The sequence below is a fragment of the Ochotona curzoniae genome, unplaced genomic scaffold (genome assembly GCF_017591425.1).
Source record: "Ochotona curzoniae isolate NIBS_2020 unplaced genomic scaffold, NIBS_Ocur_1.0 contig_2692, whole genome shotgun sequence".
Lineage (NCBI taxonomy): Eukaryota > Metazoa > Chordata > Mammalia > Lagomorpha > Ochotonidae > Ochotona > Ochotona curzoniae.
This window is the reverse complement of record NW_024465556.1, coordinates 16,307,547-16,326,867: the sequence shown is the minus strand read 5'-3', so window position 1 is coordinate 16,326,867 and position 19,321 is coordinate 16,307,547. Positions and strand designations below refer to the sequence as shown.

The 19,321-nt window shown below is 55.2% G+C and overlaps 1 protein-coding gene across 2 annotated transcripts in view; it reads right to left on the bottom strand.

Moving 5' to 3' along the window:
* The window catches only part of CDH23 (cadherin related 23), a 307,817-nt gene that overhangs the window by 84,250 nt on the left and 204,246 nt on the right, over positions 1-19,321 (bottom strand). For both annotated transcript variants that reach the window (XM_040975899.1, XM_040975900.1), the window contains 8 exons: positions 18,529-18,601; positions 16,705-16,821; positions 11,875-11,987; positions 10,700-10,807; positions 4,905-5,094; positions 4,531-4,676; positions 1,601-1,820; positions 342-494 (listed from right to left, as the gene is read on the bottom strand). In XM_040975899.1, the coding sequence (XP_040831833.1) occupies positions 342-494; positions 1,601-1,820; positions 4,531-4,676; positions 4,905-5,094; positions 10,700-10,807; positions 11,875-11,987; positions 16,705-16,821; positions 18,529-18,601 (1,120 nt within the window). The remainder of the gene's footprint in view (positions 1-341; positions 495-1,600; positions 1,821-4,530; positions 4,677-4,904; positions 5,095-10,699; positions 10,808-11,874; positions 11,988-16,704; positions 16,822-18,528; positions 18,602-19,321) is intronic.

The window sequence follows — 19,321 nt, the reverse complement described above, 5'->3', positions numbered from 1 at the left end:
GTCCAGGCCACAGCCTCGAACTCTACTGCTCTACAGGTGGTAGCTACTGGACATTCTGGAGACAAACCAATCCATCCAGGGAGATGTAAATCACTGGGCTCTGAGCAGGTGGGGATCCCCTTCGTGAGCAGAGGATCTCCAGGGGAGGACCAGGCCCCTGGGACCTTCTACAGCCCCTTTCCTGCAACAGCTTCATTAAGTCCCTAGGGAGCCAGGCCAGCAAGCCCCACTGCACCCCAGGGAGGGGCCAAAAGCAAGTCCTCAGGCTGGTGCTGGCAGGGGCTGAACCCTGCTGGTGGGGACTCGAGCTTCCCTCCCACTCACCTAGTCTAGCCTCCCACCTGTGATGAAGTAGCTGAGCTCGGCGTTGAGGCCCACATCATTGTCCGTGCAGTTCAGCCAGACCACACGGAACTCGCGCGGCACGTCCTCCGAAACCGACACGTTGTACACGGCCGGAAAGAAGGTGGGCGTCTCATCATTCACATCCAGCACTGAGGAGGGAAGCAGATGCAGTGGGCAGGGTCCAGCTTCTGCCCCGGACGACCCCACAGCCCCAACCCCAGACCACATAGGACAGGAGGCTCTGGGAGAGACACAGGCTCCAGGTGGCATCTGTGCCAAGACCTCCAAGTCCTAAGCCCAGGGCCCTCTGTGCTTGCAGAGACCGGGATAAGTTGCTTGGAGGGTCAGGGCCTCCTAAAGTCCCCTTGTGGCTTGCTGTTATCCGTGGGGAGTGAGACTGTAAGGGCCCAATACAGATGACAGTGACCACATGCCAATCTCATGCCAAGTGTGTCCCATACAAGATGACAATACTCCTCCTGGAACTTCATGAGACAGGCGTCACTAGACATTGTCCAGACAGCAATGGGCACTCAGAGCTGCTGAGTGACTGGTTCCAGGCCACACAGCGAGGAGTGCAGAGTGGGGGCACCCTTGTAAGGGAACTGACTCTGAGGTTCTCTCTCCCCGCAAGGTCTGATGTTTCATGCTCTCCAGCTGTAGATGGGGACCCCAGTCCAGGTGGGCTGCTCCACATGGCACTGCGCAGAGAAAGGGTGGGCCACTGGATGGCCAGGCTGCTGCAGAGCCCTGAACACCTGTCCTCCAAGTGTCTTCTCCGGCTTGCTAAACTCACCCTAATTTCCCCCAGGGTTACTCCTGGCCATTAGGCAGCAGTTCATGTCAGCGACCTGCCCCATGTCGGAATTAAAGACATATCCATGGAGCGTAGGAGATGGGGCTTTGCTCCCTGATCTGCGCGTGAGCCCCAGGCCATGAGGAATATTGGGGAATCTGGGAAACACAGCCCCTGGGAGGGGCTCCATGTCTGTAAAACACCCCACCTTCTGGAGCTGGCAAAGGGTGCTATAGCCTCTCCTGTCTGCTCTATACCCCACAGCTTCCACCACCTGCTCTGTTGGCACAGCAGGTCCAAGTCACTGCCCTCAGGCCCTAGGGCATGAAGGTGGGGGTCAGGGAAGGACGAAGCTCGGCTGTGTGGCAGAGACCAGCTGAGAAGGGGATCCCATTAGCAACAGTGGGCAGTGGTGGTCACTACACCTGGCATGGCCCCCAAGGCACCAAGTCCTCTCACCTCGGATGGTGAGTGTGCTGGTGGAACTCTTAGTGGGCGTGCCCGCGTCGCTGGCCACCACCCGCAGCTGGTACTCGGCGATGCGTTCACGGTCCAGCTCGGCTGTGGTCATCACCACGCCACTGCTGCTGTCGATGACAAAGTCTAGGCGGGGCATGCCCACCTGCATGCGGTAGGACACCAGCCCGTTCAGGCCCTCGTCCAGGTCGATGGCCACCACCTGAGGGACAGCAGGGGCTGTGTGAAGGGTGGCCAGACCAGAGCTATGCTTCTCCTCTCCTCCCTGTTGGCCTAGGCTTGGTTGCAGCTGGATGTACCTGCCCCTCTGAGCCCCAGACCACCCATGGTCCCCCTGCACCCTCCAGGACGCTTTCCAAGGAGCAGCGTGTCAGCTGAGATGTCCAGACACACCCTCTGGTTCAGGTGCACTAAGTGAGGCTGGGGTTGCCGTAGGAAAGGACATTTCTGGAGCACAATCCTTGAGCCCCGCGGCCTTCCCCCTTTGGCCATGTTCTCTCTCTCAGGAAGCCCTCCAGGATTCACTTCAGCAGTCTCGGGGCCTCTATACTGTCCAGCCTCCCTTGTCTTCCAAGATCTTGTACCCTGGTGTGTAGCATTTCTTAGAGCCTCCCGACCCTTCCATTACTCAACTACATGATCATTTAATCAATAGGCTTCCTCGCCTGCCTCTGGATTTGTAAGATGAGAAAGATAAATGCATCCAGAACGATTTCTGGGGTTGGCTGAAAGCCACTGGCTCTGACACCAGCATCCTGGATCAGGGTGTCAGTTCCAGTCCCAGCTGTCCCGCCTTTGATCCAGCTCCCTGCTGAGGCACCCAGGAAGGCAGAGAAGGATGGCCCAGGTGTTGGGCTTTGGCACCCATGAGGGGGACCAGGATAGAGTTCCCGGGTCTGGGAAGTCTGGCCATTGCAGCCACCTGGGGAGTAAGCCAGTATACAGATATCTTCTCTGTAACTCCTTCAAAACAATCAATTACTCTTTTTTAAAAAAAAAATTTAAAAAAATTCACTGACAATCTCACCACTGTTTATAAAGCTGTGTTCCTGGGCCCAGTGTGATAGCCTAGTAGCTAAATCCTAGTCTTACATACCTGGGATCCTATATGGGCACCAGTTCATGTCCTGGTTGCTCCACTTCCCATCCAGCTCCCTGCTTGTGGCCTGGGAAAGCAGTTATGGATGGCCCAAAGCCTTGGGACCCTGCACCCACATAGGAGACCTAGAGGAGGCTCCTGGCTTTGGATAGGCTCAGATTACAGTCACTTGGGGAGTGAACCAACAGACAGAAGATCTTTCTCTGTCTCTCCTTCTGCTTATAAATCTGACTTTCCAATAAAAATAAAACAAGTCTCAAAAAAAAAAAAAAAAAAAAGACTGTCCCCATGGGCATGGCTTGTCCCGAGTCCTTCTGTCTGCATCAGAATGATGCTGACCCAAGCCCCCCCCCCCCACACACACCGAGAGTTTCACAAAAGAGGGCTCAGGCACTTGAAAAACAGTAGTTCAAATAAGAGCTGTGGGTGAAGCGAAGGCTTTCAGATTGAAAGATGTCACACTCATCTTGGTCTCATCCTCACTAGACAAGGGAGAAGTCCAACTTAGCCTGGATGCATTCTAGGCTGAGGGTGCCCTTGGCTTCAAGCTCTGAGAAAGTTCTGCATGCCAGACAGGAGTCTTTATTGCCATCTACTCGAAAGGCAGGCAGGGAGAGGGAGGGGGAGAAGGAAAGGGAGGAGAATCTTTTATCTGTTGGCTCACTCCCCAAATGGTTGCAACAGCCAGGGCTGGACCAGGCGGAGGGCACGAGCAAGGCACTCTCCCAGCAATCTTATCTGCAGAGGTCCCAGGTAGGACCACAGAGGCACACAACTCCTGCCAGAACCTCTTCCTGGATCTGGAGACAGTTTCTGGATGACACCTTCCCAACGACTCCAACCACATCCCAGGAGCCCAGCCCCCTCCTCTGGGAATTCAGATGCGGGCTGATGGGCAACATTTTCCTCTACTGAGATCTGGGTCTTGGGCTTCCCGGAGCCCTCTTGGGACTTTTCTTCAGGCACTAGCAGCCATGTCTGGGGCTATAGCTCCCCCTGCTGGGGGCCAGGTGCTAGCAGCCAGGGCAAACTATGAACCTCCTACACAGACCTGGCTGCAGGCCCAGGGTCACGTGCTGGGGTGTCCTGCCAAGAAGCCCTGGGTTCTTCCAGGCTGGCTCAGTCACGCCCTCTTGAGGACAACCCATGGTAGCAAACACCGAGGGCTCCAGTGTGTTTACAGCAGTCTGGGAAGTAGGTAACCTGCAGCCCAGCCAGCTCCTGGGTGCTGTGACCTCTGTGTTACAGGAAGGCACAATGGGGCTCAGGGGAAGGTGGAAACTTGCTCTGAATCTCACAGCACAATGAAAGACCTATATATTTCAAAGCCCATGATTTTAACCACGTGTTTAAATGGTACCTGCTTTGGCATTGGAACTTTAGGGGCTCCCTAACCAGGCTGGTGGAATAGGATGCTAGTAGGGGTAGAGCCTAACCCTGCACAGAACTGCCTGGAGCTCACTGGAAGACAGGAGAGGAGGTGCCCATGCCACAAGGGTCAAGGCTACCTCAACTTTGTGTTCTAGAACCTCTTCTAGTTTGGGGCTGCACCTCCATAGTTAAGCCATGAGGACACTCCATCTTGGCCTTCCCAGAATTTTGCCCTTGCTTCTCTCCTGCCTCCTTCCCCCTCCCCTAAGCTACCTGGCCTCCTCATTCAAGCTCTAGACCCTCCTCCTCCAGGAAGCCTTCCCAGCCACCTCAGCCATTGCCTATCTCTCACAGTGCTGACTCTCCAGGCCCAGTACAGCTCCTGTGCTGTGTGGTGGCCTTAGCTTGGCACCCCTTCCCCTCCAGAAGTGGGGCACCTCACCTGGTACACAGAGACACTGGCAGCGGTGCCCTCCAGGACCTCAGCCACAAAGGGCAGGTTCTGAAAGGTGGGGTCGTTGTCATTGAGGTCCAGGAGGTTCACGAACACAGTGGCACTGCTGGTGGCCCTCAGAGGGGGTATGCCACCTGTGGGAGGAGTCAGGTGCCAGGGAAAAGGGACAGGGAGAAACAGAGTGGGAAGGGGGCAGGGCAGTAGCTCCAGAACCCTCTGGCCCAGTATGGTAGGCAGAGGGCCTGGGCCCTGTCCTCCATAGCTCCCTCCGCCCCTCCCCTCTCCCTGCTCTGGATGGCCCCAGGAGCCCCAGGGATGACCCATCTCTACAGGGTGACCACAGGCTCAGGGCGTGGGCGTACAATCGGTGACAGAGATGATGATCCGGCGCATGAGCTCTGCCTCCTCGGGGTCGGGGTTCTCACGGTCCAGCATGACATGCGTGGTACGGATCTTGCCCGTGGTGCTGTTGAGGCTGTAGAACTTGTTGGGTGGCTGGATGCTGTACACCAGGGTGCCATTCTCCCCCAGGTCTGGGTCCACGGCCACCACCTGCGGAGCAGACCCCATGCCCTGAGTCCAGCCCTGGGTTGTCCCTGTTCACACACTGGTCCTGGGGCATGGGAGGTCAGGCACGCATGTGGTTCCAGCCCCAGGTAAGGGGGACTCTCATTTTTCCCCCAGAAGTGGATTCTGGCAGTTTCTGCTAGATGCGGGATTCAGAGCTTGGGTCTCTCTGACTTCTTCACCTGCCAGCTTTGAGCTTGGGGAATGTCTGTCCCTACTGGGCCTCTCAGGTCTGTAGAAGTGAGGGCAGCTACCTTGCTTCACGTTGGGACCCCGCACGACCTGTTGCACCTGACAGATCTCAGCACACACCTGTGTGCAGCAGGCCTGTCCCTGTCCTGTAGCTCTCTATAGTGCTGCCCATTTCACAGATGAGGCACAACGAGGCCCCCAAGCTTTCAACACCAAGAAGTGGAAGGGATGGGATTTCTACCCCAGTTCTGGGTCCTTCTAGAACTGACACTGATAGCAGGTCACACCGCCAGCACATCCTTGCATCATTCCTGTATAAACACATAGGGTGACCCTGTGTGGGCAGATAGCATGAGACCACAACAGGCCCCTATCATGAACTTCCCTGCAGTGGGTAGCGGGAAGCCTGGGTTCTTTGCACAGCCCTTGGAAGGACTGGCAACCCTGGAGCTTAGAAAACAACTGTTCACCCCCAAACACTCTTCCTTCCTTTGCTGTTTCCACCTGTGGGTGATTTTACAGAGAACTGAACTTCTATGACACCGATCACAGGCAGGGGAGGGAGCCAAAGGCTGGGTCCACGTGGAGGATGAGACCCAGCAAGTTGGGGCAGTCCCAGGGCTTGGGAAAGGTGAAGTTTGAGAAGGAGGGGATTGAGCCCCCATGGAAAATGCAATGCCACCCCTAATAAGGGGAAGGATCCTAGATCAGGGGCCATGGGGACTCCCCAGCCACCACTCTGGTCCCACCCCACAAAGGGATTAAGGACTAAATCATCCAACCTAACAGTGCCTGTTTGCTGCCTGTGGGATCCCTGCCCCTTGCATGGCAGGCTGTGAACAGGAGGCCAGGGGCCAGGTGAGATGGATGCGAGCCAGCGAAGAGGGACTGCAGTTCCAGCACCATGCCAGGACAGCCCATCCTTCAGGCACTGGGCGGTGACAGTCAGGCCATATAGGTCCTCCATCTTACTTGTCGGGGGGACTTTGCGCTTTGGCAGCAGAATCTGTCCCTGCCCTGGCTTCATCTCCGGCCAGAGATGTCTCTGAGACCACCAGACCAGAACAAACAGATGGCCTGCCCTGGCTAAGGGCTCCCAGCTGCCTCTGTCCCCAGGGGTGGGAAGTGCCCCTGGCGTGTCACAGGGGAGAGAGGCACCCCTCCCTGCCAAGCCTTGTTGCACCAAGGTTGGGCGTGTGGGAGAAGGGGCTGGTAACTCCACATGCATCTCACTGTAAGGAAACTTCACTGCCAGTTTTCTGCATGAGGAAACTGAGGCACAGGGCTGGAGAATGGATTGCCCCAGGCCAGTAGGTGACCTCCGTTTCACACAGGGAAGTCCTTCTTCCCCAGCAGGGACAGAGAATGTCTGGGGTGGGTGCCAAGGCCACTAGGCCCCCTTCCTGGGTGGGTGGGGCACAGGAGAGCACTGTGGGCTCTGGCCCTCCCTGCAGGCTCCCTGCTGGGCAGTTCTGTCAAATCTCTCCACTTTCCCCTCATTTATTTCCCATTCACGCTCGTCATTTTTCTCCTGGCCTGACGGGGAATAATTCTCCCCTTCTCCCCTCTCTTTTCTTCTGTTAGAGGGCTTTGAAAGGCTCTAAATCAATGCCCATCAGCAGGGCCTTGAGGAGGCTGCAGGAGCCCGCAGGGAGAGTGACTGATAACCTCCTGGCAGATGGACACGTGTGTGCAGGTGGACACAGTGTCTGGCCACACCCGCACCCCAACTGAATGCATATGGGGGCCCACACTGGTTCATCCACACACAGGCTTTGCAAGCCAGGGTGACTTACCTGCCCCAGGCGTCTACCCCTGCAAGGCAGCCCAGGGCTGGGGTGCACACATAGGTGGGGCAGGTCAGCTCTGCAGCAGTGTTCTGACCAACTGCCATGCATTCATGCTGTGCCTGGGGTTCAACAGTGAGGAGCACGGCAGTGGGGATTTGGTGGGGGGGACAAAGATGATGAGAGCAGATGTTCTTCACCATGGGCCATGCACCTGTACCCATTCTTGTGTGCTGGTATCTGACAGCTCCTTACAGCTCAGCCATGACTTCACAAAGTGGACACTGCCCAGCCCCAATAGGTAGGGGAGAAGACGGGCACAGGATGGTTAAGCAAATCCCTCCAGATCACATAGCTGGGACCAGAGCCTAGGCCTGTGTGATTGATGAGGGGCCGAGGCTACCCACTTAGGTACTGGGTCATTTGCTTCTCAATAAGCACCAAGTGTAGGCAACAAATATGCACAGGCTGCGGGCCCAGTTCGGGAGGAGACAGATTGATGAGAGGGCACTCCAGGGAACAGGGGGCACTCTGAAAGACACAGCATTGTCAGTTGGGGCAGGTGGAGAAGGGGCAGAGAGAGGAGGGAGAAGAGAATTTGGTGGGGGTGGGGCAGGGAAGGAAGGACTAGTGTGAGGGCCCTGAGGTGGGCAAGAGTTCCTGGGTGCAGGAGGGGGAGGGCCCGTGTTGTGTGCATGTGTGTACACATGTGTGAGCATGTGTGTGTGCTTGTATACTGGGCATGCAGTGAGCAGATTCATCATGTGTGGGCCAGCCCCGGTTTGACTATTTCCTCCTCTTTGCTATCACTTGGGGTTCCTACCCCTCTCTCCCACACAGACCGCTGCAGCCCTGGATGCCACTGTGAGGTCTGCCAAGACTCCAGGGGCCTCCCACAGTTCCTTTGGATACATAAAGCTACATGGGTCTTTAGTAAGTTCACAGAAAATGGGATCAAAAAATAAAATGTATTTTGGTGTGAAAATATTTTTGAATTCATGCACATCAGGGTTCTTCAAAGAGATCGGTGGCAATGTGTGTCACAAAAATTATACACAAGTTTCAAGAATTCTAGGTAAGCAAAATAAACTTACCTTCCAAGTTCATTTACAATAACTTTTTGAAGTACCTTCATGTGTGTGCAAATGCACATGTATGGCTACAAAATTTGAACTTACGGGCCTGGTGCCCATGGTGTAGTAAGTTTCATCTCTGTCTCTGGGGCCAGCATCCCTTATGAGTGCTGGTTCAAGTCCCAGGCTGCTGCTTCACCTATTATCCAGCTTCCTACTTGCGGCCTGGGAAAAGCAACAGAGGACAGCCCAAAGCCTTGGGACCCTGCACCCATGTGGGAGATCCAGAAGCAGCTCTGGCTCCTGGCTTCAGATTGGCCCAGCTCTAGCCATTGTGGCCATTTGAGGAGTGAATCAGTAGATTGAAAATCTCTCTTTCTCTTTCCCCCTCTCTATAAATCTGTGCTTCGAATAAAAATACATATCTTTTTTAAAATCTGAATTTTTATCATTGTTCATTTTGAAATTACTTTGCCACATCAAATTTGATGACTGTAATGACTTCCTGACAATCATCAAATGTAACTGGGAATTCCAGAGACTTCCAGAAAATTCTCAAGACTTCTAGAAATTCTAGCCATTCCCTAAGCTGCTATATTACACATGGTAAACACTGACTACAGCAAGTGCTCATCTTGATTTTGCTCTTATAAATTTTAGACTCCCTTGGGCACTGAGAAGTTTCAGAGCTCCAGCTTTGTGCCTGCCCCAGAGGAAGGAGTAACTATGCCTGCTCTGCCCAAGGGGGATGGGGTGGATGCGCAGACTGAGAAGTTGGCTGAAGGCTCTTGGCTTTGTCCCTGGAGAGACAGGAGGTGTGGGGCACCTGAATAGGAATGTTATGATGCCCCCTGAAGACAGGGCTGGGCACTGCTACTTCCTATATCTTAGCTCTGCCAAGCACATGACAGGGCACACAGTAGATGCTTATGGGAGTCTGGTGGGGTATTCCTGCAGAGGGCGGAGCCTTGGGCAGCTGGCCCCTGACTCATTGTCCCTTGCTCATGGCTCAGACACAGGGAATGTGGGAGACCCAGACAAGGCCACCAGGCACCAGAGCTGGAAAAGACCCAAGGTCAAGTGTAGTTCCCACCAGGCCAACCATCTCTGCCGAGCAGGTAAAATCTTTGACATCCCTGATTGGTATCCTCCAAAGCTGCCTTCCCCTGGAGCTACACATCCCTTACTGGCCTTTCAACTCCCAAGGAATATTTTAGAAACATAAGGTGCTGCAAAGAAGTTAACCAGGGGTTCAGAGGCGGGCTTCAAGCCCCAGCTCTTCAGGTCCCTCTCTGTACCAACCTCCAAGTGCCCACAAGGTGGTAGCAGAGAGGCCCAGCCAGACTTGGAGCAAGGCAGCGCTGGCTTTCCCAGAGTTGGAACTGGCCAGGGAGGAATCCACTGACCTGGGGCTTGGAAAATCACACGTCCCAGCTCTCTCACCTCTGCCTCACCCCTGGGATGGCAGGGACACACACACACACTGGCTGAGTGCCTCCTGGAGAGTAGGATGGGTCAGTGTGAGGGCTAAACCCATGTTCTTATCCATCCTTCCGGGGGGGAACACCTCTCTCACCTGGATGCAGGAGGACTATGCCTCTCCAGGGCATGGCTGATGGTGGAAGAGGCCAAGGCTGCTTGGGACCCCAGCCGATCCCTCCTCCTGTCCTGTCCCAGATTCTTCGTTCCTCAGGACCTGGGCCACTTGCCAGGGTAACACATGAGCCAGCAGAGGGATAAGGACTGGGCCAGGTGGTTCCTTGCCACAAAGTCAGACAGACCTATGTCTTGAGGGAGGGCAGCGCTGTAGCCCATAGAGTTAAGCTACTGTCTGAAGTTCGGGCAGCCCAGGGCTGCAGCATGTGGGGCTGCCACAAGGCAGGCCAGGAAGAAATGAGGCTGTGCAGCAAGTTCACCAGCGTGCTTCTCAGAGCAGAGAACGAAAGATGTAGGGGGCTCGGCCTTGACTCTCCAGGCCACAGGTCTTCAGTCTGGGTACCCTATGGCTTGGCTGTGTGTTCTTCCCCACCTGGTCATTCCCTACAGTCAGACCTCAGCGCACGAAGTTCAGAAATTCACGGTTCACGGCAATGCAGCTGCTCAATCCTGGGCCAGAAACCCCTGCAGTGCACTTTACCCCCTGCTGGGCCAGCCCTGGGAGCCAGGGGTGGAGGCCTGAGTCAACAGAAGACAGCAGGGATGGAAATAGTAAAGAGCTCTGTTGGAGCAGAGCTGGAGAGTGCTGGTTGACAGTCCCACCCCTGCCCCCCAGAGAGAGTGGCCAGAGTTTGGGGGTCTCAGGCAGGTGTGACTTCTGGGCAGCACCAGCCCCTGGCTGCCCTGTCACTGTGCCTGGGTTGTCAGTAGCTTCCTGTGACGCCAGTAGCTGCCTCCACCAGCCAAGAAGCACTCAGAACTCAGTTCCCAAAGCTGTTCCAGAGGCCACCATGAAGTCAGCCAGCCCCACATGGGCAACCTCTAAGGGTCATGCACCTCTGGCAAGGCAGCCTGGTAGGTTGCCATCCCACTGCCACCTACCGTGGTCACGTCTGAGTCTGGAGGCGTCATCTCCACCAGGTTGATGTAGTATGGGGCATCCTTCCAGGTGGGGTGGTTGTCATTGATGTCCAGGAGGGTGATGTTCACCTGTGTAGTCACAAGGAGGAGCTGTGGCCACACACTTTGGTCTCCCAGAGACCACCAGAGAGATCCACTTAATTCCACTAGCATCATCCACAATGGGAGCCTGGAGCACAGCCTGGCCTCTGGAATCTGAGAGGGAGCCGGGCTCTTTTGGGGAGCATGGGGAGGCAGAAGAATGTATGTGTGAGATGACCTTGGAAACTGGTGATCCCTCCTGCCCTGTCCGTGGTCTTGCTGCAGGTGACTGGCAGGGTGGGGAATCTGAGGATGAAGCGCCCCCATCTTCACGCTGAGGCCAGCAATTTCCCTGCTCACCTACCATAGGCACGTTATTTATAGGGGCCAAGTCCTGTTAGCTGGGGTCTCCCTAGCCGGGGAAAGGCACTGGGTTTATTTTTTGCTCTGGAGTTCTGGCCAAGTCTGGCTGGACAGGGATGGGGCAGCTGCTAGCAGAGGGGCACCTGGGAAAGAAAGAGAGCAGACAGGGGACAGAGGTGGTAGGCAGGATGCCCGGTCACTGGTCCTCCTCCTCCTCTGCCATGCAGGGTCTGCTTCTCACCTTCCCCATTCTCTCCTGCAGGCAACCCTTCCCCAATCCTTTCCTCTAGCTTTCTACTCCCTGAGGTGCCATGAGGGGAGGTGATGTGGCCATGGCTCAGGGCTATAGGCCTTTGCTGGCCCTGCTGGCTCCTGGTGTCACTGCCCCACTTCACCCAGGTTGGGGTGGTGGTGAGGAAGCCACAAGTCCCCCTGCCCAGAATCCCACTTCCCACTCCGAGCTACCTTTCCTGCCAGAAACACTGCCTGTTTCTGGATTTTGGGCGGGTACGCCAGGAGAGATAGGCCTGTGGGCTTGGGCCTCCTGCCCCCTGCCCTGCTGGCTTCCTCTCTCATGTGGCAGGATCATGCTTCCCCCTTGTTGATATGGCCCAGGGCCATGCTCCATCAGCGGCAGGCTAGCACCTGCTGCTGCACCCCTCTCACACTGGCCCAAAGGACTAAGGACAACAGCCCAAGGACGGGGCAGTGAGCAGCCACCTGACCAATCGAGGGGAGCCATGGGCACTCACAGTGGCAATGCCGGTTTTCTGGTTGTGGCCCACACCTCCGTCCAGTGCGCGGACGATGAGGATGTACTCAGACTTGGCCTCCCGGTCCAGCAGAGACGTGGTGGTGATTTCACCTGCCGGAGAGACAGATGGCAGTGAGCTGCAAGGAGCTGGCGCTGTGGGCAAGGAGGGGTGCATGCCTGAGCCCTGGGAACTGCCCCACTTCCCTAGCCATGGGCCGCACGCTGCCACCTGGAGACTTCTGATATTGTCCTCGCCACCCAAACCCTGCATACCTCAGTTTCCTCGTCTGGCCAAAAAGGAGCAATCAGGACCCGTATCCCAGGGCTGCTGTGGAGTTCACTGAGCCCATGGCATGGAGGCCCCTGGGTGTTCACTCACGGGAAAACAAGAGGCTCACAAGGAGACATGGGAAAGGCATGCTAAGGAAAAGCTAGGCATGAATTATGCCAGAATCCATTTATCTCGTAATCCTACTCCCATGGACTCAGAGCAGCTCAGGATGGGAACAGGCAGGAAGCGCTGTAAGGGTTTCACACAGATATGACATGTGATGTGTTAGTGGACAGTTGAACCTGCGCTGGCTGGAGCAGGTGTGTGTGTGTCCACCGTTTGTGACTGGCATTCCCTTTGGACTGCCAAGCTGCCCCACTCCTGATCCAGCTCCCTGCTAATGCTCCTGGGAAAGCAGTGCAGGATAGTCCAAATGCTTGGGGCCCTGCCACCCACGTGGGAGCTCCAGATGGAGTCCCAGGCTCCCGAGTTTGGCCTGGCCCAGCTCCAGCTGTCGAGGCCATTTGGGGAGTGAAGCAACAGATGGATGGCCTCTTTCTTCACCCCACCCCCACACTCCCTCTGCTTTTTAAGTAAATAAATGAATACATAAATAAAAGAATGCAGTTTTATACCCATTTCTTAATTACCTTGTAGTAGTACAATTACACTGCCTTTTAAGTGTATAGACAAATTATTGGCAAATATAAACATTAAAAATAAGAAGTAATTGTTGTCAAGGCTTTTTTTTTTCAATTTGAATTTTGGTATAACTGAAATACAGAAGTCATCCTGTTGGTAAATGTTTGGTAACCACCTCTTCAGAATCAGGTTTTCACTCATTTTCATGATTTAATTTTCCCCAATCAGGACCTTTTTATAATTTTTTTTTCTTTTTAATTTGAGAGGCAGAGACAGGTAGAGCTCCCCTTTGCTGGTTCAATTTTCAAATTTTCCACAATGGCAATGGAGCGGGGGTGAGGCTGGAACCCAGGAATTCGATCCAGCGCTCCCACAGGGGTGGCAGAGACCCAGCTGCTGCAGCCCTCATGTGCTGCCTTAGTAGCAGGGAGCCAGGACTTGAACCCGGAACCTGGGCACTCTGGGACGGTGGTGTCTCCGGTGGCATCTTAGCTGCAGTGCTGGCACCATGGCCTGGTTTGAGCTCCCAGCTCGCTGGCACTGAACTCTTGAACACCTGCTCTTGGGAGCCAGGCAGTCCTCAGTGTCCCCAAGGCCCGGCCTCCTTACTACCTGGCCTGGGCAGAGGGAGAGGGTGAGTACACTGAGGACAAAGGGACTTGCTCTGAACTCTGGTTATGCCCTTTGCTGGAGGCTTGACCTTAGCAAAATAATCTCTTTGAGCCTCAGTTTTCTCAACTGTAAAATGGAGATGGGTATGCTTCTAATCAGATGCTGGGTGAGGGGTACAAGGGAGTCATAGGGGAAGCCTCTACATTCCGACACCGACTGCTTTTTCTGTGGACACGAGAGTCCCCCAGACCTGGGATGGTCCCTAGGAACTTTCTCATCTCAACCCTTGCCTTCTTGGCCAGCTGGCCAGTCCTCTGGCCTGTGAGGGGCTGGCCTGGGTGCTGGGGCTGGAGGACGAGGTGGTAGAGATGCTGAAGCCAGGAATAGAGAGAGGCCAAGACCTGTCCCAGCAGAGCCACGCTCCTGGCCCTGGGGGTGGTGTCAATTAATTGGCAGGGTAAGGAAGAAATTAATCTCATAAAAGTTTTGAACATGAATTTGTCGGCATGATAGATGGCCTCTTCAGTGTGGGAAATTAGATCCCATTAAGACCCCCGTCAGGGAGCAGGCCAGGCTAATGTGACCCAGGGGTTGACGGAGCAGGCTTCCACTTTGGAAGCTAAAGGACCTGTGTTGGGCAGCAGGTGGAGTCCCTGGCATTAGTCCTCAGGGGAGAAGCAGGGGCTGTGCTGTGCTAGACTGGCCTGGGCTGAGGTGGGGTGGGATGGGGTGGGATGGGGCTGGGATTGGGCTGAGGTTTGGCTGAGGCTTGGCTGGGGCTTGACTGGGGCTTGGCTGGGGCTTGGCTGGGGCTTGGCTGGGGCTAGGCAGGCCTAGGCTGGGTTGGGCTGGGACTGGGACCGGGCTGAGGCTTAGCTGGGGCTTGTCTGGGTCTAGGTGGGGCTGGGCTGGGCTGGGGCAGGGCTGGAGTTGGGACTGGGCTAGGACTGGGATTGGGCTGGGACTAGGCTTGGCTGGGCTGGGGCTGGAGCTGGGCCAGGCGGGCGGGCCTGTGCTGGGCCAGGCCTGGACTGGCTGGGCAGCAGGTGGCAGCAGGTGTTTCCTGTGGGGTCGTTGTGGGTTCTGCAAGCAGGAGCTCAGACTCTGGGAGTCCTCTGTTAAGGCCTTGATCTTTTTTGTGCCTCGGTTTCCTCATAATGCTGGCACCTGTCCCTTCCAGAGTGGAGGAAATGAGGCAATGACAGTTGGAGTGTGTGGCACTTTGTATTCATGCATATTAATAATTACTTCATATAATTAATAATACCATTAACCCACCAGAGCCATGAGTCTTCAGTCCTCGGATGCAACCAAGCACACATGGAAAATATGCAATATACTGATGCCCAGACTTTTCCCCTTTGTCATTCACTATCTCCTAAGCAACTCAGGATGACATCTACTTATGCAGCGTTTGCATTGTATCAGCCAGGATAAGTAATCAAGTGTTGATTTAAAAAACGGGAGGACTTTGGTTGGTGTGAGAACAACAGTATTTTACGGAAGGGACTCGCGGCCTCCGTGTCTGTGGGGTTCCTGGGGCGATGGAGCCTGAGGGTGACCCTGACCAGGGAGCCCCTTGGGAAGTGAGGGTAGTGGCTGCATTGCTGGCCCTGGGCAATGCAGTGCTGCTTTGTAGGACTGTCCTAGGAGCCGGTGAGCTGATGATTTAAAAAAAAAAATTGTTTAACAGGCAAATAGAGAGATTTATCTTCCGTACATTGGTGCACATGGCAAGCGCTCCCAACTGCCAGGTTGGGCCAGTTCACAGCCAAGAGGAGCCAGGACCTGAGTGCATGAGCTGTTACCTGCTGCCTCCCAAGTGTGTGTCAGCAGGAAGCAGGCTCAGAAGAGGATTCAGAATTTGGATGTGGGCCTCCCGGCTCGCAGCAGCAGCAGCCATGAGCTCCCCAAGCTTGTAGGAGGGGAGCAGGTCAAGGGCAGGTCAAGAGCCAGCACCATGTCAGCCATTGGACATTGGGAGGGTTGCCTCACTCTTGGATCAGTGAAATCAACAGCATTTCAGAACTAACCAAACCACTTGGTCAGAACCCTCAGAACAGGCACCACATCAGGATCCTGGGTTGATATTGGGTGGTGGTTCCCTACCCCTGGGTACTGGGACATTTGGGAAGCTGGATGCGGCGTCCCCTTTATTTCTTCCCTCCTTCCAGAGACAATAAGAAACAGAGAATTTGGAAACAATGAGTTCATTTCAATGACTTCACTTTTCCCTAACCCTCAATCTTTCCCACTCTGATCAACCATGTAATCATCATCAAAAATAAAAATTAAAAAAAAAAGAGTCAGCTCCAACCAGAGAGGTATGGCAAGAGGAAGACCTGATGGTCTGCCTGGCTCCTGACCACGTGTGCCAGGGAAGTTCAGTGTCCCCCAGAAGTCTTTCTGTATGGAAAGGGCAGTACTTGGTTCAATCAATGGGAGGTGGACACAGGTGACAGACCTCAGTTCCAAACCTGGCCTGTAAACCCCTCCTGGCACAAGATGGGGCTGGGGTCTGGGCCCAGCACTGCCTGGGGAAGACTGACAATTGGACATCTACCTTACTTTAAGCCACTGACAAATCAGGTTAGCTGTCTGGTGTCTGGAATTCCCCTACCTCACACAGAAATGGATGCTTGAAGTGGGATACCCCCCATGTCCAAAAGCTTGACCTGAATGTCATACAGATCAGGACCCACTCCTTCTGGCACCCCAGCCCTTAGCACAGCACCTGGCTCAGAGCAGGTCCCATGCAAGGGCCCAGTTTCCTCCTGGGTTGGCAGGAAAGCCTGGAGTCTCCTCTTGCTTGTTTCTGCTCCCCTCCCCTCCCTGCTTCAAGGAGGAGGGGAAGCTGCTGGGAGGCAGGGGGAGAGGAAGATGATGGGGCAGGGAGCTGGGACGGGAGAAGCATGGACAGTCCCTTTGGTGCTTTCAGCCTTTTGAGACTGTTCTTAGCCCATCTCATCCATACCACAGGCTCCTATACACACAATCACCCTAACTTTGCAAGTGGGGAAACTGAGGCATATGCTGATGTGAGAAGAGCCAGCCTGAGGTCAGTAGTGGAGAGAGGGGCACACAAGGGCTTGTGGTAAGGCATCTGTGCAGTATGGATGGAGCCAACCACTGTCCGAGCAGGACCAACTGCTCGCCCTGGAGGACACAGCTGGTGTGGGGATGTTTGGGTGAGGCTCACTGTGGTGAGATCAACAATTCCACTCAGCGATACTGCCAGCAGCTCACAGCTGGCTGGAAGGGGAGAGGACCTGGCCCTAAGGCCCGGATGGGTGCAGGGCTCACCAGAGCGGGCATTGATCCGGAACTGGGTGGAGCCCTCCAAGGAGTAGATGATGGACTCCTGGCCGTACTCGCGGGAGCGGTCAAGGTCAGTGGCATTCACGAACAGCACCGTGGCTCCTACCAAGAGACAAAAGTGGGGTGGGGGCTGCTCATCCAGGACACACAGCCCAAGGGGTCCCCATGACTTAGGAGCCTCCAAGTGACTGGCCCTGGGGAAGACAGGGGAGGCAGGGGAGTCTCCCCCGCACCTTACTGGGGCATCCCTGGCCTGACAGTCACTCAGCTACCAGATCCCTGGACAGATTCAGGGGTAGGGCTCTATGGGACCATGAGACCTGCAGCCTGGGAAGGACCTGGTCCCCACCTGTTGTCCCTTCTACTGCTCCAACTTTAGCCTTCATTTGGCTACCTTGGTTGCCCCTGTGCTAAAAGTGCACTCAGCTTGGCCAGCTTCTACATGGAGTGAGAAGAGAAACTTTATGTACAGTGATTTGGCATTGACTGTGGCTGATCCCCCTCAGTTTCCATCCTGAAGGGCAAGGGTTCAAATTTCTGTGTGAACATCCAGGTAAGACTTCCATCTGCATTTCCATGACTGTGAAATCCTGGCGCTGCAGCTCAGCTCTACCTGCTGTCCTGGCCACTGGCTTTTTTCCAGTCCATGGCCACCAGGGCTGGTGGCTACAGGCCCCTCCTGTCATTCAACCTGGCAGTACAGGCAGAGAGCAGGAGGGAGCTTGGCCTGTCGGCTCCTAGGGTCTCCTTAGCCAGGCTAAGCCTGAGTTTCCTTCTTGGCTGTGGCTCTGATGTCACTGCCAGGTTGTGAGGTATATGCTGTGGGTCGGGGTGGGCAGGGTGTGGCATCACTCACACTTAGCCTTCACCAGTTGCCGTACCCAGGGCTGACATAGCCTTGCGGGTCCTTAGTCCCTAGGGGTCATAATGGCCCCTTCCAGGTGGCCATGGGGCATCTCTTTGACTTAGCTGCCCCTGAGCAGGAGCCAGGAGCAGGGACACAGGAACCTGAGCAAGCCCTTTCTGCCAGCACATCCATCTTGGAAGGGAACTGGGTATTCTGGGGTGGGCTCCACCCCAGGCTGGGTGTTTACCAGCAGAATGCAGGCTGGCTCCCAACCTGCTCAGTGCTACACATCAGAATAGCAGGAGAGGCCCTCCCTAGCAGGGTGCCCAGGGCCAGGAAGGCCACCCTGACTCAAGCTGTCCCTTGCTCCAATTGTGCCAATGCTAACTTCTAACAATTCCAGCTGTTTACAGTTTCATCTGTTCCTACTCCAGATGTCCACTGAACTAGCTGTTACTAACTGCATGTGTCCCTTGATGCCACCTTTCCTGGGCTCCTCCAGCAACTGAGCTGCTCCACACAGGGATGCTCTCCTATTAGGCCAGGCTACTCTGGGCATAAGGACAAAGCTGCTAGCCTGCCCGCAGGATGGAGCAGACAACCCACTCCACCCCAGAATCTGACTGTGGAGCAGTTGGGTCTGAGCCTCCCATTCCCGCCCTTGCACAGAAGCAAGGCCCTCCTTCAAGGTCATGGGTGCTGCTCACAGCGCCAGTCTCCAAGCACCCTGCACCTTGCAGACTGCTGCATCTCCATCTCTTGCTTCATTACCAAGGTGTGCTGCTCTTCCTGCTGGACCTTAGCTGTAGGAGTACAGTCCCCTCTGTGCATAGGAGGTGCTCTGGAAGCAGCTCTAACTGTCCCCAAAGCCCCTCTGGATTTTTACACATGTCTGCTGGAGCCTCCCTGAACTCACATGCCTAGCCGGGCCCTGTGCAGGGAGCAGAAGATAGGGACTGTACCTGCCATGATGTTCTCCACCACAGAGACAAAGTAGGCAGGCTTGCTGAAAGTGGGAGGGTTGTCGTTCTCATCCTGGAAGGAGAAGATGCAGGCTCAGGAGTGAGGCAGTGCCAGGGTTGGCAGCCAGGCTGAGACCAGGCATGCCCAGCAATGAGTGCGGCATCACAAGGGGCACAGGTGTCCTCCCAGGTGGGATAGCCGAAGGCAGTGGCCAAAAGCAGCATCTCCATCTCTCAGCTTTCTCCTCCCTGCTCACCAGCCTCTTCGCTGAGCAGGCCCACTCACACTTTCCCTCTCAGCTCAGCCAGGATGACTGTGGATATTTTGGAATCCTCTGTAGAATGCACGGTGGAAGGAAGATCCCAACTCAGACACTGAAGTGTGCAGAGACAGCCCAGAGACCTCACCCCCCCATATGGGCACACCTTCGTTCCGCCCTGCCTGGCCAGGGGCCTTAGTAGGCAGAATGAGGTAGGCAGCTTGGCCTCCTCCTGCCTCAGATGCTGCTCTCCAATTAGAGAAGGTGTTCCTACCTGTAAGACCCCATCCTCAGTCACATGGCAGGAAGCTCTTCCTGGAGCAGGAGTTGGGCACAGTGAGCCAAGCCACCAGTAGGGACACTGACTGCACTGTATGGTTTCTCTACTTGATACACATAGAGAAATCCATCTTTCATCTGCTGTTCATTTCTCAAATGGTTGCAATAACCAGTGCTGAGCCAGGAGCTTCTCTCAGGTCTCCTAGGTTGGTGGCAGGGGTCTAAGGCCTTGGGCCATCCCCAGGCCCATGATC